Raw genomic sequence first — 23,289 nt, forward strand, 5'->3', positions numbered from 1 at the left:
AGTCCTCTTCCCTTTCCCGGGTATTGCTGTCACTAGCCAGGGCATTTAGGAAAGGTAGGCTTGTTAGTAGGAGGCGCGGCATGGCAACACCTGGCCTCCAATCGAGGTGTAGGAAAGTGATCTCCACCAATGGACGACAGAGAAGGAGTAAACTGTCAAGACTTTGGAGGGGGCCGAGGATGTAAAAAACAGAGTATCCATTTTGTAGCCGAGCACATGGCCGTATGGGGGCGTACGCTGGGCGCTGCAATTTTTCCTTATTCAGTCTCTCGTATTCTGTTAAGGTTTAATAAACCTTTGAAACTTTAAAAGTGAGCGTCGTTTCTCACACAGCTGTGTCTGCACACGTGGCACTGGGCTCCTGCGCAAAGAGCTCTGCAGCGCAGCGCAGTGTTCGGGGCTTTGCCTCGCCACACGCCCGCGGGGCCGCTCGGCCGGACAGAAAACCGACCCAAACACGAGCAACTGCGTTACAAACCCGAGCCAGCCCCGGGGCTGTTACAGTATCTCCGAGGCAAAAACCCACGCCTGTCCCATGGCCACGGCAGCGCGGCTCTCAAAAGGCGTGAGGGGCCCAAAGCTCGAGAGAAACTTGTTTGTTCTGCCCGCAGAGCCACTGCCCGCTCCCAGTGCACGGGGGAACGAGCGCCCGGCGGGACCAGCCGCAAGACGCATCCCATGGAACTGAGTGCATTGGGGCGATATTCGGGGGCAGCCTCACGGTAGCCAGTGACCTCGCTATCCCGGAGGACGACGAGTGAGAAAGGTTCCCCCGATACCCCTACGCTGCCGGCTACCGCCCCGAGGGAATTTCGGTGTCTCCGCCTGGAGCCTCCCTGCCACATGCTTCACGCTAACGCCAGCAGGGCGGGCTGGAGACGGAGTCACGCACAGCCAGGTCTACCTTCTATCAGGCCCATGCTGGGCCGGGGCCGCGCTGCCTGCGAGCCAGGCCGGGCCACGCGGTGCCGCCAGCCCGGAAGCCAGGGCCGCGCGCGGAGACTGACAGCTGCGTGCTCCAATCGCGCTCTTCTCGCAACCAATCGCCGCGCGGGCCTCCGGGGGCGGGGCGGGGTGATGACGTCAGGCGGCGGCGCACGTTGCCCATCCCTTTCCTTTCCTGAGAGCGACGGCGGCGGAGCGCCATGAAGGCGTCGGGCACTGTGAGTACGGACCGGGGCCCGGCGGGCGCAGCCGGGGCCGGCAGTGCGGCAGGGGTGGCCGTCGGGAGGGCGGCGGTGGCGGGTTGTAGCTCGAGAGTGGCCCGTGCGTGCCCGAACGGCGCCGCCTGGCCCGTGGGGCGGCCAGCGGCCAACATGGCGGCGGCGCCGCTCCCGCCAGACGCGGACCCAGATCGGCGTGGGCTGCCGCGGATCGACCCGCCCGGCGCAAGGGGCTCCCTCCCCTGAAGGATTGAGCTCATTTCGTCGCGTTGTTCCTTTCGAGGAGCCGCCTCAAAGGGCTCGGGGCGGGCGTGGCGGTGGCTCCGCGGCTCACTCACTGAGGTCCGCCTGGTTTTCGTGTCCCTCCAGCTGCGGGAGTACAAGGTGGTCGGGCGCTGCTTGCCCACGCCGAAATGCACGACCCCTCCTCTGTACCGCATGCGCATCTTCGCTCCGAACCACGTCGTCGCCAAGTCCCGATTCTGGTACTTCGTCTCTCAGCTGAAGAAGATGAAGAAGTCTTCTGGAGAGATTGTGTACTGCGGACAGGTGAAGAATTATAAACCTAAAGGCTTCTTATGGAGTTCCAGCAGGTGTATGTGGAGGGATTTTACAGGATTTGCAGTTCCAGTTCCAAATCCTCCTTGTGGAGGGATTTTACAGGAATTGCAGTTAGGGGTGGGAAGTTGAAATCCATTGTCTTTCAGTTGCTGTGAAAAGGAGTGACAAGTTTGCTTTTTGAAAGTAGTGGTATATGTCTTGTAAACGAAATACAAATTTACTTACTGCTTCAAAATGATGAGTCATGTGTTGCATCTTAGACTTAGGTTCATTGTACAATATACCTTTTAAGAGGCATTTGCACATTTGTAGCCCTGGGAAAGTGGACGTTTGTATGCTTACATTCCTCTTGATACTTCAAGAACACTCTTTAGAGCTGAAGTCTTGTGTTTTTCTTTGAATTACTAAAGCTCTCTACTCTGAATTACCAAGACATATCCAGCCATCTTGGTAAGGCGAAAGAGAGCAAAGAGTTGTTTTTTGACAGTAAGACTTAAACCAGGGGTTTTGTTAGAACTCTGAAATATTTATTCTTAAAATTGTAAAATGGTGAGAGTACATCATCTCTAACCACTTCCATGTTCTTGTGTAATTCCAGGTGTATGAGAAGTCCCCTCTGCGGGTAAAAAACTTTGGTATTTGGTTGCGCTACGATTCTCGTAGTGGGACCCACAACATGTACAGGGAGTACAGAGATTTGACCACTGCGGGTGCTGTCACTCAGTGCTGTAAGTATATGTAGCTGTTTGAGGTGTAAAATAATAGAAGCAGTATACAAGCAGAAGATTAGTCTCAAATTGGGCATAAAGCATGCTATCTTAACCCTTGATAAAATAACTGAAACACTGGAAAATTACAGGAGGGGGTTGCCAGCTATTCCATAGATATTTATCTATTATACATGTGGTAGGTGACTTGTTGTTACCTCTCTTTATACAGTTTCTCTGACTGGAAAATACTCACACTTCTTTTTGGTGTGTCTTTCTATAATTCTAGCAATGAGTGTTGCTATACAAACTGATAATTTAATGACTTTCCAGGTGCTCTGTGTATTTCCTGTGCTGTTTTAAGATAATTGAATATATCTTCCCAGGTCTTGTGAAAAGGATATTTCAGAGATTCTGGGGAATTTGTCCTTTATTGAGCAAGTAGGAAAAAAAAAACGCAGGGAAAAAGCCAATACTGTAACTCCAAGATCTCATCACCTCATTTCATTGAGAAGTAATAGTTGTCCTAAATTCAGACTGTTTTGTGAAGTACTTGAGGGATAGACCATTTGTATAGCTGCTGCTGTTGAGACTTGACTCCAGAATGTTATAAGCACTACAGATTGCACATAAAAACCCAAAGAATATTGTTCTCAATAATGATATTCTTGTCATGTGTGCAAATATTAAATGTATCTTGTCGCCTTTCAAAAGCTGAAGTGCTGTTGAAAGTGAAATTTAAGGTTCTACATTAATGTTCAATAATCCCTTTTAATGAACATACTGAAGGATTGCTTAAGAGACCCAAAAACCTTATTTTTCATGATACAATGACTGGTACTTCTATGTTCAAGACTAGTTGTGACAGGTAAGTTTTTAATAGGTGTGTTAGATCTTCATGGGAAACACAGTAGTATTTCAACAGTCATACCTTGTGGAGCTAGCTATGGATATGATTTGAAGCCAGTGATTTGCACTGCTGAATAGAGGAATTTTCAGGTAGCCTAAGTTCAGATACTTCTTCCTATTCAAAAAGCCTGATTATGTGGGATGAACATCAATTCATGCTTCTATTGCTGGTCAATTTCAATAAAAGTAAAGGTATCCTCAGGTCCTACTGTTATTTGCACCTTCCTTTTGGAAGGGAAAGTGTTTTGAAGTTCATGTGTCTTTCCAGTAATATTTCAGTGTTGAATCTGAACCACAGGCTTTTTTTGTCTTGCAAGAGAGTAAGCAGTCCTAGATATATTACTTGTGTCCATGTGTACCTTGAAATTTGACAAGAAGATTCAAATGGCTCTTCCTGTTGTGGAGCTTACTTAGAACTTACAAGGAGGAGTTTGCTGCTGCTTGTTGATTTCGTGATGTTTGTGGTATCACTTTAAATAATAGAAACAGTGATTTAATTGCAGCTGATCAGAAATTTTAAAAGTTGTAGATGACACGATGAACATTTCTTGAACAAGGGGTTGAACTGAACATGTAATAAAATTCCTTTTTAATGAGTTCTGTTGTTCTAGACCGTGATATGGGAGCCCGTCATCGTGCCCGTGCTCACTCTATCCAGATCATGAAGGTTGAGGAAATTGCTGCCAGCAAGTGCCGCAGACCTGCAGTCAAGCAGTTCCATGTAAGTGAGCCAGCACTGGCTAGTGGGTCCTGGGCCTGCATTGGATTGGAAGAGGGGATCTCTCTTGTGTGCTTTGCAACCAGAAATAGTGCAGGAACCAAACCTGGGTGCATATGTTCATGATTATGGTATATTATGATCGAGACTTCTGCTGCTACAAGTATTGGGAAGAAAGTCACAATAAAGTAAATACATGTTATGGTACAGAAGACATGCCTCTGACTGGCATTACTTTGAAAAAAAGAATGCAAAATTAATTAAGTCCTGTGAAGTATATCTTAAGTTGTGAATGGATTACTTTCCTAAGCATAAGGTAGTCACAGAATACAGCTTGGCCATTTATTCCAAACTATTTTCTGTTGTTCATCTGATACCTCAATTAACATAGAAACGTTTTTCTTGCAGGATTCTAAAATCAAGTTCCCGCTGCCACACAGAGTTCTGCGTCGCCAGCACAAACCACGCTTCACCACCAAGAGACCAAATACTTTCTATTAAATACAAAAACATGTTGTCAACTCTGTGTTGCAATAAAGGTCTTATTGGAAGCTTTCACTCCCAGTTGTCTTTTGGAGACTCTGTCCTGGTTATCTAGGAGTCCCCATTCCTGTTCTTCTCTTTTCTGTAAACTATTGGCAGCCTACTATTCACAGCTGTGATTCCCTTGAATAAGTCAGTGTTTCAGGTGCTGACTTAAATTACTGAACTATTCCATCAATAAATCAATTTTTAATAACCAGCTTTCCAGGTCAGAGACATCTGTTGTTGAGCTGCTGTAAAATCCTGCTTCCATTTTGTCCCTTTGGCACACTAAGTGAACAGCTGAGTTCAGGAAGAAGGCGGCTTCTGGTGCATACAGAACTCAGACATAGCTGTAAGAAAAAAAGACCTCATAACTTCAGTTAAGCTACTTCAAATTTTAAGCACTTGAAGCCAAAATTCTAGTTCTAACCAGAACCTTTTCAGGGATGTTACACACCACTCTGAATAAGAGATGCGTACGGAGGTGCCTGTGCCTAGAAAAGAAAAGTGATGAATCGCTTGGCAGATTTATCCTTTTCTATTAGACCAATGAATGAAAATGATGACAATTTCTATATCCAAATCTGAATCCTTAGACTGCTTTGTTCACAGTAAGAAGCTTGCAGACACTGTAGTTGAGGTTTATTTAAAAGGCTGCTAAAGGTGGTGCTTGCATCTGATGCCCATTTTCAGTGGTGGTGTTTCCTGAGGCAGTCAGCTACTTAAATAAGTACGTGGGTCATGCCAGTGTAAAAGAACTGATGCTGTGTCTTGTCCAGATTTCAGCTTAAAAACAGCTGCAGGTGCTGTCAGAGTGCAGGGAAATACTGTGCAGAGAGGAAGCTGGGAATGTGTCCTTTCTGGGTTGACTGGAGAGCTGCCACTCAGTCTGGAGCGGTGCTGTCAGTGCAAGGGTGGATAAGTTCTGCAGAACTGGGTCCAGTCAGCGTGGCCAGAGTTCCCATTCCGCGGCTCAGCCTTGTGCTCCTCATCGCCCGCACGGAGAATGAGTTCAGGCAGCTCGTCTGTGTGAAACATGAACTGAAGAAAGTGGGATAAATGTGGGCAATCCACAGTATCCCCAGTCGCAAGGGAGGGGGAAACTGAAGCCAAAGTAGCTGGAGGGTCCTGTGGGAGTGAAAGAGGTGGGAGGAAGGGCCTCAGAAGGACCTGGAGCTGTAGAAGGTTTTAGCCGTACATAAAGTTTAGCAGGAGAGCGTTTCCGTTCCGCGTACCCCGTGAAGCGCAGGGCGGCGGGCGGGAGCGCGCGGCCAGCAGGGGCCCGCGCACGGGCACGCGCAAACCGGGGCCCGGCGCTCCCGCGCGCTGCCGCTGCCCCGCCCGCCGGCCGCGCGAGCCCCCGCCCGTCACGTGACCCCGAGCCGGCCGCTCCCCTCTCCGCCGGTCACGTGTTCCCCCGCGCGGGCGGGCGGGCGCCGGACCCGGAAGTGGCGGCCGCTGCGGAGGCGCCGGGCGGGATGGGGGAGTCGATCCCGCTGGGAGCGCCGGTGCCCGTGGAGCAGGCCGTGCTGGAGACCTTCTTCTCCCACCTGGGCATCTTCTCCTACGACAAGGCCAAGGACAATGTGGAGAAGGAGCGGGAGGCCAACAAGAGCGCGGGCTCCAGCTGGCTGGCGCTGCTGGCCGGGCTGGCGCACCTGGCGGCGGCCGAGAAGGCCTATCACAGCATGACCTTCCTGGGACAGAAGCTAGGTACCGCTCCGGGGAGGGAGGGACCGGCTCTCCCGGCCCGAGCCGCGCCCGCCTCAGCCGGAGGGCCTGCCCCGCGCTGGGCTCCGCGGGTGCGGAGCGGGCGGCCGGGAGCTCACCGGGCAGCCGGCGATTGCAGGCGCTGGGACCCGCGGTCCCGGGGGCCCTGCCTCGGCGGGTCCGTGCCTGTGCGTCCGAAACCAGTGCTGGCTTAGTGAGAGTCCGTGAGCCCGCTGCCACTAAGGAACGGACGAGAGGACAGAGGTGCTGTGCAGGTGGCACGCTGGCTGCTGTGCCACTCGCTGCATCTCTTCTCTGGCCAGCAGGGCACCTGCCCGCCCTTCCCAAGAATTAGCCAGAGGTGTTTCTGTGCTGAGATGCTCTGGCTGAGATATAGGCAAACATGACCTTCCTGGGGTGACCAAAGCGTTAAAGCTTTTCCACCTTGCATCAGAGGTGTATGTGTGCAAGTACTCGAGGCTGGAGATAGATAGCATCCTAGGAGTTATTACCCATGCAGATACTGCAGGATCTCAGGAAGCTTTGGCCATGATAGCAGCTGCTTCATGTTTTATCAGTACATGAATAGAAAATTCGAAACTGGCACAGGATGAGCTTTCATGATGCTACACTCTGGACAAAGCTGCTTATTTTCTTTTTGAAGTGCAGATGGGTATGGAAAATGGATCAAAGGATATGAGTCTGATGTATAGCACATTAAACCATCAAGAAAATTCAGCTTTTTTATTTAAGTGATGACTTGGAACTATTATAAGATCTTTACAGCCAAAACTCTGACTGTAAGGCTGACTTTAAAGAGTGAATTTTGTGCTTGCAGAAAGGTGACAACAGAAGGGGCAAAGTTTTGTTTATTTATTTATTTCATGAACAACTGAAATAGATGATTCTTCCTCCTGCCCATGGCTGGGGGGCTACTCCTGTGTTACAATGGGAGCTGTTTCACTATGATAGCCAATTCTCTACCTTTCTATCTCAAATGTCAGTGGTCACCTTTGAACATTATATGTGTAAAAGGAATGTGGAAAGAGCTATCCAGCATTACAAAATTTATAAGCAGTTTCAAAGAGGCACCTAAATTTGGAATCTTTAAAAGACTCTGATTCAATCTCTGTGGTCTTTGCTCTGCTGCAGCTGTTGACTGCCAGAATGGCACATTAGGTCTTCTGTAAATAGAAGCTATGAAATAAGGCTAGTACATTTGTACAGTCTTTTTGTAATGTCAAAGTTAAATATCTTTGACCCTTTACTCCTCTCTTCTATTTTAAATTCCTCATAGTGTTGAGCAGGTAGAAGGGAGTGCAGAGGACTTCTTGTCCTCCCTCCTGCCCTCCAAGTTTTAGTTATGGATTAACCTGCACTGTGTTCTCACTGGGATAAAGTGTGATTATTTTCCCTTTGAGTTCTGGTTTATATTTAGATTGTATAGGGACTGGTAACATTTTATTTGTACACACAGATGTCACATGGCTCCCATTTAAATGTTGCTTTGTGAATTTGAGTGCTTCATGATGGAAGAGGGATTGTTAAGTGAATTCTCTGGAAAACATCTAGAGTTATTAATAGGAGCAGAGGCTATTAAAATTTGATCAGTCAAGTCATGATGACTTAATTCTTCTGACTTCCACAGATAACAGTATTTCCAGGTTATGTATCATAGTAGCAAATTTAACTGAACCCTGGGTTTTGTAAAAGTCATGTCATAGCTGAGGCAGCTGTGAAGGAGTTACTGTTTTGCAGCAGCCATTGACTGCTGAGACATGAAGTGGGACAAGTGTAGCTTGCATGAAATTACATAAAGTGCTTCTGAGCATATGCTCTGTAATTCAGTTACGTGCAGAATAAAATACTGACTTTTGTTTCTTTGTTAAAAGAAGTACTGTAATTAAACAATGCTTACAAACAACTAGATCTATAATTACAAGCATTTTCCAGTTTTGCTGTCTGTCTTTGCTGTCCCTGGATTTTGGTAATACCTCCATATTTATCTGAACAGGTGGTCAGTCATTCTTCAGCCGCAAGGACTCCATCCGAACCATCTACACATCTCTGCACAATGAGCTGAAGAAGGTGGTGGCGACGGGTCACAATGCACTAGGAGGAACAGCTCCTCACTTGGAAGAGCTGCTTTCTCACCTGTCTGAACAGCTCTGTTTTTTTGTTCAGGCTCGGATGGAAATTGCTGACTTCTATGAAAAAATGTACACGCTCAGCACCCAAAAGTTCATTAACTCTGAGGAACTGGTAAACATTTTGGAATCCATCTTAAAGAAATACAGTTCAAGGTCAGTGTTTCTTTGCTGGCAGTACATACTCAGGCTCGTGATTTGTCATACCTGATGTTGAAGTTCAAAGCAAACCCAAAGACTTTGCTGTCCTTTGACTGCTGAGCAGCACAGCCCCTTCCCAAATTCATGTGTGAAGTCTGTGTTGGCCTGCAGCATCAGATGCATGAAGTTTCTTCCAAAGAAGAAAAATAACAAAGGGAGTCTGCTCATGGTGTACTAGGAGCCTTCCTCCCTATGCATGTTCATTTCCAGGAGAGAACAGGAGTGATTTTCCTTTTATAAGATGCAAGGCTTATTGAACTTTTTTCTTTGGTAGGGGAGAGGAAACAAGCCTTAATTTTGTATGGACTTCAGTAAAGGTGGCATAAATAAAGCAAATACTTTTGTGACAATCTTACTTTTTAAAAATATATGTCTGCTTAGATCTAGAAGCTACACCACAACCCTCCTAGCTGGGAGGGCTTTATGGTGCTCTGTTACCACTTTTCTCCAGAGGTCTTGGAGCCAGTAGGAGGAGCAGCTCTGAGACTTTGGTCCTTGCCACTGTGGTTTCTTGAAGTTAAGAATTAATAGATCGTGTTGCAAATATCCTGGGATGTTTCTAAATGAGGGTAGGTTGGGTATTTCACATCTAACTTATGAGCCTTGAAAGTGATAGCAGTTTAAAAGAGAATTTTTGAATGCTTCTCAACACACTCAATGTCTGCCTCTTCATTTTAAACCAAAAAAGGTAGCCATTGAAGGAAGTTAACTGTCAGATGTGGTTGAATTTCTTTAAATTATTGTTAGTGAAATAATGTCTAAGACTTTTGGGGAGAATATTCATAGGTCTTAATTTTATGATTTTTTATTATTTTTATAGTGTTCACCTAGGAAAAATGAAGATAATTCAGTGCTGCTTTCTGATATTCCAAATAGAAGGACTGCAGCTGATTCCCTTATCTTTTAGGGATACCTTTAGCAAATTGCTATGTAATTTTGCAATTTGAAAATCAAAACTAGTCTGTATGATCTTAGTAGTGATGTTTTTCAATTTTTGGCTTGTGATCACTTGAAATATCAGGGCTGTTAGTCTAGTAAAAACCTGAAATTTAGATATTTTTCCTCGGTGTGACAAACTTTAATGAGTAAAGGGAAGTAAGTTTAGGGTTTTGGGTGGGTTTGTTGTTGGCATGTTTTGTTTGTTTGTTTTTTTTAAGTTGATTTCTCTTGCACACTAACAACTGCCATCTCTTCTGAGGATGTGCTGAATCAACAGCACTGTTAAAAATCTGAGAACCGAAATTCTTACTTTGCTGAAGAGATTGGAGCCTATACCTGCATATGACACGTTTTACTAAGCTTTTTAAATAAATTTCATTGGTACATTTGTACTTCTAAGGCATTATCTGTTGCATAATATGTTTATATAATATGTATTATATAACTATATCATAACATCTTAAAAAAAAAAGCAATGTCTCTCTGGAAAAAATACCGATGATCTTGCTTTGGGTTAACAAGCAGTCTTTAAGATGGAGACAATCTAAGGTGCTGTCAGATCTAATTCAGTAGCTGCAGTGTGCTCCTCCCCAGTGACATGCAGAACCTTTCTGGAAAAAGTGGGAATAAGAGTATATTCCTTTAGTCCTTCCTTTTAGTTTCTTTGTATCTCAAATCAGTTTCTGGGGTGTGTTATGTGGATATGTACTGGCTGCTAGGCATTTCTGCTTTACAGGTGAAAGATCAAATAAACTCATCCTTACCCAGCTTCTTCCCTCTGTCAGTATATTCCTCACTTGTAGCTGAGGATGTGTGCCATTATTTCAGCCAGCTGTGCTAAGGCCAGACAGGACATTTGTTTTTAGATAGCTTCTGGCCTTGGTTTCTTTCCTTTATGTGTGAAAGTAGCTGGGCAGATAACATAGAGGAAATAGCTGGGAAAGGAACAGCAGAATTGTCAGTTAACAAGACATATTGTTTGTATCTGAAATATCATTAATTCTCAAACAGTTTAAAGCTATTTTGTTACTGTGTTATTACTACTTATTGCTGACTTGTTCATTGCCAGTACTCTACATTTTCCTTTCCATTTTTCTGTAGAATACATCTGGAGGAGTAACTTCTCCTGAAGTTTTTAGCTGTTGGTTTGGGTGGGATCTTAAATAATCAAAGCAGCATCAGAAGCAAGATCCTTTAAAAGCTTAGTATAAACTGAATAAGTTACTATAACACCTATTTTAATGTAATAATTTTTAAATGTTTAATGTATTTTATCTAGTCAGCATTGTGTTATATGTACATGTATGTGTGATCTCTGGAAGGAAATAAAAAGAAAATGTGGCTTCTTCACAATCTGCAAAATAAAACTAGCATCCCTCTGCTTTCAGGAATGATTAGGAGGAAAAAAAAATCAAATTTTCAATGTGTTCTTAAGTTTTTGACACTCTGGCTTATGAAATATTGCAAAAACTCGTCTGTTTTACGTGATACTGAGCTCAGTTGGATGCTTCTGCATTATAAAACCCAATTACAGCAGTTAGACTTAGTGCATAACTCATCAGTTTTCTCTGTAACCATATCAAGCTTCTCAGCTGTAGCTGAGGTGTGTATTTTTTGATTAAAACAGTTTAGCAAATCCTGCTAGACAGTGCAATTAGGAAAGCCATGAAGTAAAGTAGAAGTGGAAAGCTGTACATCAGAATGTTAATCCAGGAGACTTTGGCAGTGCTGCCTTGATAAGGATTTTTAAATTGATTTTAAAATGGAAGAAAATTTTCTTGATCTGACTGCAAATGTATTTAAATCACTGTGCTGTGTGTCATTTGATGGGACTGCAGCAAATAATGTTGCATAATGTTTTTTGTACCCTCCTAAAATACAGAGCAACAAAACTGTTTTTCTGGTGAATACCAAAACCATTGGAAAGATTTAATGTTGACTGTTAGAAATTATTTTTTGTTGACTCTTGTTTAAGCTCTTGTTTGTTCAGAGAAATATAAATATGCTCTGGACTTCTCAGCCCACCAGAGTGGCCAGCAAACACTGGCTCTCTGCTCTAGCAGCTCAACTGGGGGTTGCTGACATGTGCTGGGTGCAGAAGGTGCCTGGTCACCAGCCAGGCTGCTTTGCCCAATGTGGTGCATCAGCTGATTTATGATACTCTTAATTTCATTTTCTTCAAATAAATTTGGACTTGAATCTTAATAACAGATACTTGCAAATTTTGGCTTCCAAAAAAAAGAGATGCTTGCAGATCAGTGATCAAATAGTCAGACATTTCTCACAAGCCAAAGGAAAAGTAGTGGAGGGGGGATGAAAAGCCTAACATTTTTATTCTCTCTTCTGGTCTACAACAAAATGAAGTGTTTTGATCTTGAACCAGCTATTTCCAAAACAGGTTGTATTTGTTGTGTCCTAGAAGCTGACAGGAATAATGACATTGCTTTAGTTTTAAAAGCTGGAAAAATTCTGTATTTATTGTTTTAAACCAATAACAAGACCCAAGATATTTTTCTGAAGTGAGATGATAAATTTGTCTTTACTTAAATGGTAACCTCATCAAGTCTTGTCTTTGAACTGTTCATTGTTCTTTATTAGAGACCTCTTTGAATCCTTAATGCCAATGGGAGAACTTACTAAAAAGACCACGTCTTTCTAAAGTTATATATTTTACATTAGTTTTTCACTGTTTCAATCAAGTTATTACTGATGTTATAAATTGCAAATAACTTGAGTATCATGGAAAGAGAGGTAAAAAACACTGCATCTGTATTTTTTCTAAATGTCAGGGGGAAAAGTGAGAAGAGAAGGAATTAATTATGGTTCCAGACAGCAAAACCAAACTCAGCCTGACTTCCTCATAGCTCCCCTATGTGAACAATAGATCTATAACATAATTCCTTTGATTTAACTTAATGTCTTACTGCTGCTCCAGAACCATCAAGACATATATGACTGCCAGAAGAGATTTTAAATTGGAACAAGATCATCTGAATTTAAGAAGAAATGGTGTTATAGTAGTTCACAGATTAAGATAAACTGTGATTGTTGAACCGATGAAATATAACTCCCTTACTTTGGTAGAGAAATGTCTGACAGGTGGTTTTGTCTGATGTGAAACACTGTTTGTAGAATTATTTACCCTAATTATGTAAAAAGAACTGTTCTTTAAATTAAGAGTATTATTTTTTGATTTACACTTTGCTCTGCTTTGATGTTTGATCTTTTGTCTGTTAACTGGCAAATATTTTCTGATTATTTCACCATTGTGTACAGCAGTTCTCATGTCTTGACTAATGTTATGTTTTCTAGATTTCATCATCCAATCCTGAGTCCTCTTGAAAGCAGTTTCCAGCTGGAGGTAGATGTGCTTGCACACCTCTTAAAGGCTCAGGCTCAGATCTCAGAGTGGAAGTTCCTTCCATCCCTGGTCAACTTGCACAGTGCTCACACAAAGCTACAAACCTGGGGCCAAATTTTTGAGAAACAGCGGGAGACCAAGAAGCACCTGTTTGGAGGGCAGTCTCAGAAGGCTGTGCAGCCTCCACACCTCTTCCTCTGGCTCATGAAGCTCAAAAACATTCTCCTTGCCAAGTTTAGCTTTTACTTTCATGAGGCTCTTAGTCGACAGACAACAGCATCTGAAATGAAAACTTTGACTGCTAAAACAAATCCTGATTACTTTGGGAAAATTTCCAGCTTCATCCGGAAGTACGATGCTGTCAATGTTTCCTTAATTTTTGACAATCGTGGATCAGAGAGTTTTCAGGGACACGGTTATCATCATCCCCATTCATACAGGGAAGCCCCCAAGGGCGTGGATCAGTATCCTGCAGTGGTGTCTCTGCCCAGTGACAGGCCTGTTATGCACTGGCCCAATGTCATCATGATTATGACTGATAGAACCTCTGACCTCAACAGTTTGGAGAAGGTTGTTCACTTCTACGATGACAAAGTCCAAAGCACCTACTTTCTGACTCGCCCCGAACCTCACTTTACCATTGTAGTTATTTTTGAGTCCAAGAAGTCAGAAAGGGACTATCATTTTATTTCTTTTCTCAATGAAATTTCACATTCCCTTAAGAACTCCAAAGCTTTTGCAAGTTTGAAACCTGGATCCAAAGGGTGAAGTACAAACTATTTAAAAGTTGTCAAGGTGCTATGCTAGCCTTGAGGGAGCTGTAGCTTTCAAAGTTGCATAAATTTGTGATTCTCAGAGTCTAATTGAAAAGGAACCATTTTTTTTTTTAATGTTATAAGTTTGGTTTTTTTTTTTAAGCTAACAGACACTTGAAGAAAAGTATTTTTGGGCAGTACTTTGTGGGGCAACTTCATTGTGGGGTGGTAAAGGGCCACCATGGGGTTTTTTGGTGTGGTTTTCAATTTCCAGTATGATTTATTTTTTTAGTCCACAGTTTTGTTGCCTGTCAGAAAGGAATATATGCACTTTATCATAGTCTGATCATTGACTGTCTTCTACAGAGTTTATTGAAAATGTGGTGAGGATGGAAGATAGTATCTTTTCAGAAAACTGCATTGCCTGACAGAAATGATTTCTGGGAATTAAACACTGATGCAAGGAAATATTTTAAAAAAGTGAACCTGCAAAGACACATTTTAAATAAAAAGATGAGAATCAGAGAAGTCACTACTGTTAATTATAATTTAGTTTCCAAATTGTTTAAAATGATAATTGAGGTCTCTGACACTCTGTTAAGCACTGGTAATCTGTTCTAAAGGCCCTGTGTCATAAAGCCTGGTCACTGCTCCAGGACTTGGGCTGGGCCAAGAAAAGCTGCAGCATGGCCTGGAAGGCTGGTGTGTGACAGTGTGGGGCCAGTCTTGGCTCAGGCTAACTGAAGCAGACAAGGTGAATTTGAGCAGGTGTTCTAGAAGCAGCAGCTCCATGGGCAAAGCACCAAGGCTCTTTTCAATTTGTGCTTTTTGTCTGGCTAACTTAAAAAAGGTAGTAGAAAATGCCCTTTCTGAATGATTTATTGTCTAATACGCTGTTAATATTGACCTAGATTTGTTTTCAGATTTTTATAACTATTTTTTCTCTCTATTCAGTTTTAAATAATTACACAATTAAGCCAAAACACTTTGGGGATTTGGATTTAAATATATAGCCTATGCAGTATGTTTACCTCATTCTTTCACCACTTCTAGGCTGCAGGGTTGGAATAAGTATGTTTTCTAGTTACCCTGAAAGTGCTTTAATTTGGAAATGAGGGTTTCCAAATACAATAAAGGGGTCAATTTGGCTGTGCCTCTAGCCTTACATTGCAGGATTCTTCTGACTGTTAGCTATGCAGTTGTGCACGCACTTTGACAGGGGTTCAGGAGAACTGATGTATATATAAGTGTAGTAAAGTAAGGTCATATACTGTGTAATGTATAATAGCATCATCAGGTTGGTTTTAAAAGGGAGTTTAAATCAAAATGTTGGTTTCTGTTAAGATTGAATTATAAAAGATACTTTTTCAAATGTGTCTTTAAATGATTCCCTTTCTCTCCCACAGAAGGTTGTGGTAACTTGTCTTGCCTCTCTGCAAATGCTGACATTTTACAATCACATGAGCACGTTCTATTCTTGAAATACAACTCTGACTTTCCACTCTGTGCCCAATGGAACCTTCCTTGCTTTGCTGTAACTGTGTGTAGCCTGTTTTGAGTATCTGTGGTACTGCCTTTTACCCGAAGTCTTGGTCTGACTGCAGCACCACTTGAAAAAGCTCTACTCATTGCCACTAGAAAATAACAGGAGTTGCAAATTTACCAGCAGTCGGAGGGTGCCTGTTTTTTGTAAGAGTGTTACCCTTTGCATCTTGAATTACATTTTAACAGGACAAAGTTGCAAATGACAATACTCAGAGAGTTTGTGTGCTTCCCTCTGTGGGACAGTGACCTTGTAATAACGTGTAGTTTTGACTTCCTCAGCCTGAGTAACACAAAAGAAACTGATTCCCAGTCTTCAGCAGTGCAAATAAAATGTTGTACAAAATCTGTCTGCCTGTACAGTACTTCCCTGTCATAGTGTCTGTGGGAAAGGGGAGAGAAAACTGGAGGAAGAAACTCTGTGTGGTACAGACATGTTCATTTCTGAGTTGGAAAAGGGGGAAGAGAAATCTTCTGCCCTTTGAAGCAGACCAGCAGCTTTTGCCAGTTGCTGAAATGTCTAGAGGCTGTTCCCAGTGTTTTTTATGGGGAGAAGAAAAGGGGGTGACTGTTCAGCAGACTTGGTAGGTCACATCACACTCCTGTCATTGTTCTTGGCAAATGGTGTCTCAGAAGGGAAGGTATGCTGGGTGATGTTTTTGTGCAGGAGGAGGTGGTTTGCTGCAGTTTTTTTCTTCAGAGGATCTTGGTGAAGCAATCACAGGAGCCTTGTGACTTGTGGGTAAGAATTTATGAATATTTCAGTTGATGAAGAACCAAAGGGAACCATAACCATTACTCTGTGGTGTGTGAAAGGAGGGAATGGGAGAGATTTGCAGACAAAGGGCAGAAAGAATTGGGTTCTGGAGAGACTTGTGGGGCTGTCTCTGGGTCCTGTCCCTGGTGCTCTCCTTGCAAGATCTCAGCCTTAAATTAATATAACATTGGGAGCAGAAAACTCAGGCCATAGGAAGGCCATTGGATGAAGACAGGTGAAGCTGAAGAGAGAGGTGACATACAATCAATATGAAACAGTGTTGCAGGGTTGAGGTGTGCTGTGACCAAAAACAAAGTGTGGGGGGTGTGAGTGTGTGGAATCAATGAATATTTATTGATTTGTTAGATCCATGAACACTCATGGCACAGTTTCTTATTTGATGCTTTATGGAGTTTATGTTTTAAATTACTAATGAGGTGATGGGGAGACTGCATTAGGTTCAAACTGGAAGATTAGATATGTGGAAGAAATTCTTTGCTATGAGCATGGTGAGACATTGGAACAGGCTGTCCAGAGAAGCTGTGGTTGCCCCACCCCTGGCCAGGTTGGAGCAACCTGGTCTAGTGGAATGTGTCTCCAGCCATGGCAGGGGCTTGAATGCAGATGGTCTTTAAGATCCCTGTGAGCCCCAACCATTCTGTGATTCTGTATCTGTGATGTAAAACTGGCTAGGCCAGAAATGAAAACCTGCATAATTAAGCAAGGGGGGGAACATATCTGTGGAGTAAGTAAAGGTGACCAGAAACTCAGTAACTGGAAAAAAATGCATTCATTACTAACTCCAATACTGGAAAGGTTGATAAGTGTCTTTACTATAAGAACTGGAAAACAAATAGACTTTTGCTGAACTGGGTGAGAGCCCATCTGCCAGTTTTTCCTCTACACCAATTTAGCTAAGATTAAATCTTTGAAAGTCATGTGTAAATGACTGCTTTAAATACAAGATGTAAATATATTTATGATAGCATACTGAAAGCCATTGCTTCCAGACATATTTAAACATTTTTAAAACAGGTACTGAGATTTGATATTCCCAGTGCCATTCAGATTGCTTAGAATAGCTGTGTTGGAGCTTATCTTGTAGCAAATTTCATGTACCTCATCACTTGCTTGAGTCCATGAGGATACTGGGGGAATATTTAATTTAGTATTCTTTGCCTGCAGTGTGATTTTGACAGCAAATGTATTCTAAGTCTGACATATTTTATATTTATGTCTTGTAAGCTGCTTTCTTTTGCATGTGGCATTCAGGTTTTTTCTTGAATAAGACATTTTTTTCTATTTCTCCTCCCTTTGCATAAAGACAGTGCAGGGAATGGAAACTAATATATTTTGTATTATGCTGCGAAGGACTGCAACATCTGCATAATGCATATAATATTGAGGCTCTAATGATCTAAAAGTAACTCTTGGTATCTGTTTGAATGCTAACACCTAGTGTTCATCCAATCCACTTTAAAAAAATATTTGCACTATAGCAGAAAGTAATTTTATGGCACTCACACAGTTAATCAATGCTCTGGTCCACTCATCTTCATATATGAGCCTTTTGAGACATTTGTGATCATTCTAGTGGTGGTTCTTTGACATCATTTTTCTGAGGCTTCTTTGTGTATGTGCTTCAGCCTGCTGCTGCCTTTGACTGTACTGTGTCCCAGCCTTCTCATAACCAAGCTTTTCTTGAGAAAATCAGCAGTGTGTCATACTTCATTCCTCAAGTCCTGTGTTTTGGCCCACTGCCTACAACCGCTCATCTTGCAGAAAGCCGGACATCACACAGCGTGGCTGGTCCTGGGCTTCTGGTGAGCTCTGTGCTTGCTTCCAGAAGTGCTGGCACTAAGCTGACTTAGTTGGCTGAAAAGTTTGGTGTTTCTGCCCTGTTTGCTCCAGAAGTCCTGTTTTCAGACTCTCAGGGGTGTAAGCCAGCCATGCCTGGGTGGATGCAGCGGAGGCCAAGCACTGCTCATTTGCTTGGGCTCTGCCTGAGCCTCAGGAGCAGTATGTCAGTGTTGTGCCCCTGAGAACAGCCATTGAATGGCCCAGCAGGGATGGCCTTTGGGCTGCAACTGTGCAAAGGTGGGAGCTGTTTATTGGGAAAAGCAGAAGAGGCTCTGGAAATGAGAATGCTGACAAAGCACAGCTTTGCAAATCTGACAAAAGCAATATACAGGTCAAATGCAAGATGGAACTGGACTCTGATTTCATGATAGCAAAGGACTGATTTAAACAGGAAGTCTCCTTTGGAGGATAGAGGTAAAAGGTTTTTGTACCAAAATTGCTTTAAGTGCTCAATCATTTTTTTCCAGGAACTGCTTCTTTCCCTCTCTGGTGCTTGCATACACTCAACACACAGCCTGACTTATTCTGATCACTGCTATGGAGCTTTTCTGGGGGAGTTTGCCTGTTTCAGTACAGTTCTCTCTTAACTTCCAACCTGGTGCTGCAGCCACTGGGTTTGTGGTAGGGTAACAGAGTTCTCCACCTTGCAACTGGGACCTGGCTCTGCCCCAGCTGCATAGGGCAGTGGCAAGAAGAGCAAAATGCAGAAGAAGGGGAGACAAGTCACTACAAGATGGGCTTGGGCAGATGGAAGCTCTGGGGAAGACAGGCAGGGAGAAAAGAGATGCAGAAGGGCTGCATTGTAGATGGACTGTGAGCAGAAGATTTTGTTGGCCTCTCTGCATTGCTGGCCTAATTTCACAGGAATCTATATAAATTTTATGTGCTGAAAAAGCTGGGCTAGACCCTACCTGTAGTTGCAGCTGCTTGTTTTATGTGACTACTTTAAAATAACTATACTCTTTCCATGAGGGTGATGTTCCATCTTTAGGTATCATCGGCCTTGGCAAAGCAGCTGGTTTTGGGCAGATGATTAAGACAAACTTTGTGGTATCCTGTTATTTGCTGGAATATGCTGCTACAATGCTACAAGCTAACATCTGAAGCTTCAGAGCAGTGAAATGCTGTGCTTCATTTGTGCAGCTCACTGCTGATAAAATATTTAGTGGCACTAAGTTTTTGGCTCTGATATATGCATCATTTGCTGTAAAGGTATTGAGAGGCTCTTTAGTGTGTGCAAGTTGAATTCCTCAGATCAGAGCCATGAGGAGCCAATGTCACCATGGTCCTGTACTGGGATGCACAACCTTGAACCAAGAATTGTCAGGTTCCTGTGGGAAGGATGATGTGATCCTTGGCAAAATGAGGACCAGTGAGAGATGCTGAGGTCAGGCTGGGGGTGTCCCTATTCAAGTGAATTCCCAAGCTTTGATTTTGTCTTGGAGTTAGTTCTCTCAGGGAACCCAGGTAGAGGGAATTGCTTCCCACAGTAGGAATAGCCTGATGGTCTCTTAAACATTTGTTTAGTAAAATGTCATACCCAATATCAACATTGGCTTTGACCAGGGGAATCCAAGTCAACCTCTCCCTCTTCTGTGTGGTTACGCAGATGTTCAGCAGAGCCTCCAGGTATTTCCTCTGCTTTCACAGGTAAGGAATAAGCTTCCTCTCCCTGGCCCTGGATAATTCTCTTGGCAGATGAGGGAGGAGAGGTTCAATTGTCTGAAGAGGAGAAGCTCATCTGCTTTCTGGGTGGGTGCAGCCCAGAACTGGTTCACAGTCATCACTGTGAGCAGTGGCCAAAGGCTTTCAGCAGGATCTGTGGTGGCTGCTGCAGCCTGACGCCAAAGGTTCTCCCAGTGCTCTTCAGGGACTGGGAGTGAGGCTCCACCAAGGACTGTCTGTGACTGCCTGAGACCTCCATATCACCTAGAGGTAAAACTCTAGGAAGGCAACACGTAAATGGTGAAAACTTGGGCTATAATACCATTTATGTGAGGGCTCTGTGTAAGACTTGCAGTGGGAAAGGTGCTGGTGCTTTTGCCTCCAGCAGTACAGCTGGCTCCTGTCCTCAGTCTGAGGGATGCCAGCACTTCAGGGGGATGGGGTGAGAGATTGGGAGTCCTAACAGGTTTAGCTTTCTGCTTTTAATCCCATGATGCAAATCTGTCCAAACTATTTTGAAAAGTTGACAGATTAAGTCCCATTCTAGATGTAGAGCTCATCTCTGAGTAAAGTGCCTGGAGCTCTGCTGAAAGCAAGATGTGTAAGCCAAATAAAAGCTGCCTTTCCTTTCTCATCATGCATCCCTCTCTAGAAAGAGCAAGAGCAAGTTACTTTCAAGTGTCATTAGATAATAATAGATAGTAGCTTTTTGGGAAAAAACTGTTACTCATTTATTGTTACAGAAATGGGGAATGAGTGCAATGAATCAAGTCTCCACCTCACCCTCCTACACAATTTATCTACAGTTTTGCCTGCAAATTCAATAGAATTGGATGTAGCCCATCAGCTACTATGAACTTACTGTGTGTGCTCAGGCTGGCTTTGCTTGGAGGACTTCAAAATTTTGTACACTGAATTTTCCCAGCACAGGAGTTGCCTCAAGCTGGTTGACCTGACTGTACCTTACAGAGAGAAAAGCAGGAGGCAAATTTCTGAAGTTGTGTGTTACTCACTGTCTGTCAAGCATAAAAATAAATGGGTATAAATCTTGCTCCAACCTAGTAGGATCTGTGGCACTATCTGATTTTTCCTGCTGTCCCTGTAGACTGAAATGATATCCCAAATCCTTACCCCAGAAAATGTAAGGCTCTCAATATCTAAATATGCTGTGGGTACCTCAGGCTCACCTCTGCTTAGGACTGTTTTGTTAAAATATGGCTTGTAAGTTAGGAATGGCCCATTCTAGTTGTTTCTATCTGAAATTGTCAGAGAACAGTTAAAAAATCCCACTACCACCTTATTGATGAATTTTTAGTATGTTCAAAAAGGAAATGCAAAACGAGAGAAGGAGCAGTCACAAGCTCTTGCTACATCTAGCTTTAAAGCTGTCAAGGAAAATATCTTCAAGGGACTAAGATAATAATTGAAACTATAAGGCTCATACTTCAGAGTGTGATTTACTCACCAAACACTGAGGAATTCATCTATCTGGAATGTTATTCTGCAAATGTGCATTAAAGGGACTTTATTTATGCTTTTCATGGTAGCACTTTCTTGAGTTAGTATGTTATGTTTGAATTGAGCCAGATACAGAGATTCAGAGACTGCAGAATGTTGGCTTAAATTCAGTGCAGGTCAACAGATTCCTATTTGCAATTTTTGTACAATTTCTTAATGTATGTGATTGATATGTTAAACCACATTTTTGCTTCAGTAAGGCAGAAGAAGTGCCACTAGAGGGTGGTATTATAACAAAAAGAAAAAAGTAATTAGGAATCTCTTTCCAGAATAAAATAATACTCTCCTACACATTTATAAACATGAGATAGATTTTACTGCTCTAGTCAGATTTGTTTGAGTCTTGCTGGCTTTTTTCCCCATAGGATGATTTGTAGTTCTGTTTTAGCTGTAAACAGCAATAGCAGGTATCTAGTTTCATATCTTAATGTATTTAGGAATACTAAAATGATGTTGTTTCATCTTCTCTGCAAGAAACTTTTTTATTGATTGCCAAAAAAAACCTGTAAAAGAACTTCTATGACTTTTTTTCTCTTGAAAACTACCCATTCACTTAAATTTGCATTCCAGTTTAGAAAAGATGGAGTGGGTTTTTCTTTCCTTTTTTTTTTTTCTTATTAAACAGTGAGAAAATGAAAACAATATTGTTTACCAAGGCTATGCAGTATGACCTCCCTATGAGTTAAAGATCTCATAGGGAACATCAGGCTAGGGTTTAAGCCTAATGCAAAGTAATAACAAGATTTTTATAGTCTTCATAGTGGGATAATCTTTTGATAGTCTTTTGATAGTGGGAAGAGTTACTGTGGTGTATAAGTATAAATATATCTAGCATAACAGTGTGTGTATGTGTGTATGTGTGTATGGAGTGTGGTACACTCATATGCACATGATGCACACCATGTATGTCACCATGGTATCACCATGTAACCCTGATAAATGGTTGTACTGTACCAGCCAAAGCACAGCCAGACCATTGGGCACTGGGGGCTGAGGGGCAGGGACAGGAACAGGGCACTGCAGGGGCTGGTGGCTCAGGCCCTGTGGCTGATGTCCTTGTGCTGCTTTGGGTTGTGGTAGAATCACAGAATGGTTTGGGATTTTGGGTTGGGAGGGACATGAAAGATCATCTGGTTCCAACCCTCTTACATGGGCAGAGACACCTCTCACAAGCCCCACAAGATGCTGCTGGGTTTGTGTTTGGGCATGAGGGCTGCGGGCAAGAGCCTGTGCCACCCCACTGCTGCCCTTGGCATGGAGGCGGGGGAGCTTTGCCAATGCTGCAGCCTGCACCAGCCCCAGAGAGAACCTGCAGGAGGCATAGGAGGAGGGAAAGTGGAAAGAACACAAGGGTCAAAGGAGAAGCCAGCAGGACCTTCTCTTCTCCCATCTGTCCTCCAAGAGGAGAGCAAGCCAATTTCATGGCCCTTTCAGCATGGTTGATGAACCCGCCTGACCTTGGGGTGTGGGCTTGCTGTGCCGGGAGTCAGGTGGGGATGGTGTCCCCAGAGAGTGACAAACTCCTCCCAACCTCTTGCAACCTTTTGTGATGACAGCCAAGCTTGTGCTTCACCCTCTGCCCCCAGCCTGGGTCAAACCCCAGTAATAATTGTATATATTTTCCCTTCTTTGGTAGCTGGATGTAAGGCACTATCTAGCCACAGCCTTTTGGGCTTTGATGTGATCTGAGAAGCATTAGTGTGTGTTTCCCTGCTGCTGTTTTACATCACTGCACACAACAGCTATGCTGCTGGGGGGCAGCATTGCAGGCTGAGCTGGAGTATTAAAATGATGATCACATGGGGTTTGGTGGTGCAGTAAATGCATTCCTGCACCATGACAATGTTGAAATCCTGGCTCTTCAGGGGACAGGACGGTGCCTTTGAACTGACAGTGTGACTGCGTGCGTAGAATGCTAATGCAGCATGCAAAGCCACCCTGTGGTGCACTGGATTAATAGAACAGATTTTCAATGAATCATTGGGAAGATGAAATTTTCTACTTGCACTTAATCTTAGCCTGATAAATCACTTGAGGGGAGGGGGGGGGACCACAAATGTAACAGTAATATAGGTGCAATTAGTGCTCCCATGATGAGACAGACTTGGGTTTGGAGAGCTGGCAGTGGTGGGGAGCTTGGCTGACATTGTGGGGCTGGGGGAACATGGAAGGAGCTTAGATTACACTGCAAAAACACAGGCTGGGGTGGGAGCAGCAGCAGGGCAGAGCTGAGTGACTCCTCCTCATTTGC

General features: G+C 43.4%; 2 protein-coding genes and 1 non-coding gene across 3 annotated transcripts; all 3 read left to right on the forward strand.

Annotated features, from left to right (window-relative positions):
- The first annotated feature begins 1,091 nt into the window (after nucleotides 1–1,091).
- RPL18A (ribosomal protein L18a) lies at nucleotides 1,092–4,616 on the forward strand. The gene is made up of 5 exons (XM_058805582.1): nucleotides 1,092–1,163; nucleotides 1,533–1,712; nucleotides 2,323–2,452; nucleotides 3,952–4,061; nucleotides 4,467–4,616. Exons 1-5 carry the CDS (start codon nucleotides 1,146–1,148, stop codon nucleotides 4,557–4,559), a joined length of 531 nt encoding a protein of 176 aa, XP_058661565.1. The 5' UTR covers nucleotides 1,092–1,145; the 3' UTR covers nucleotides 4,560–4,616.
- Nucleotides 3,054–3,185, forward strand: LOC131558438 (small nucleolar RNA SNORA68). Its single transcript, XR_009274820.1, has one exon. It is a non-coding gene; the product is annotated as a small nucleolar RNA SNORA68 (small nucleolar RNA).
- Nucleotides 4,617–6,058: 1,442 nt separating the features above from the next.
- KICS2 (KICSTOR subunit 2) lies at nucleotides 6,059–15,553 on the forward strand. Its single transcript, XM_058805343.1, has 3 exons — nucleotides 6,059–6,296; nucleotides 8,308–8,596; nucleotides 12,893–15,553. The coding sequence occupies exons 1-3, from the start codon at nucleotides 6,062–6,064 to the stop codon at nucleotides 13,707–13,709; spliced, it is 1,341 nt and encodes a 446-aa protein (XP_058661326.1). The 5' UTR covers nucleotides 6,059–6,061; the 3' UTR covers nucleotides 13,710–15,553.
- Nucleotides 15,554–23,289: the final 7,736 nt, after the last annotated feature.

This window comes from Ammospiza caudacuta, chromosome 5 (genome assembly GCF_027887145.1).
Source record: "Ammospiza caudacuta isolate bAmmCau1 chromosome 5, bAmmCau1.pri, whole genome shotgun sequence".
NCBI lineage: Eukaryota > Metazoa > Chordata > Aves > Passeriformes > Passerellidae > Ammospiza > Ammospiza caudacuta.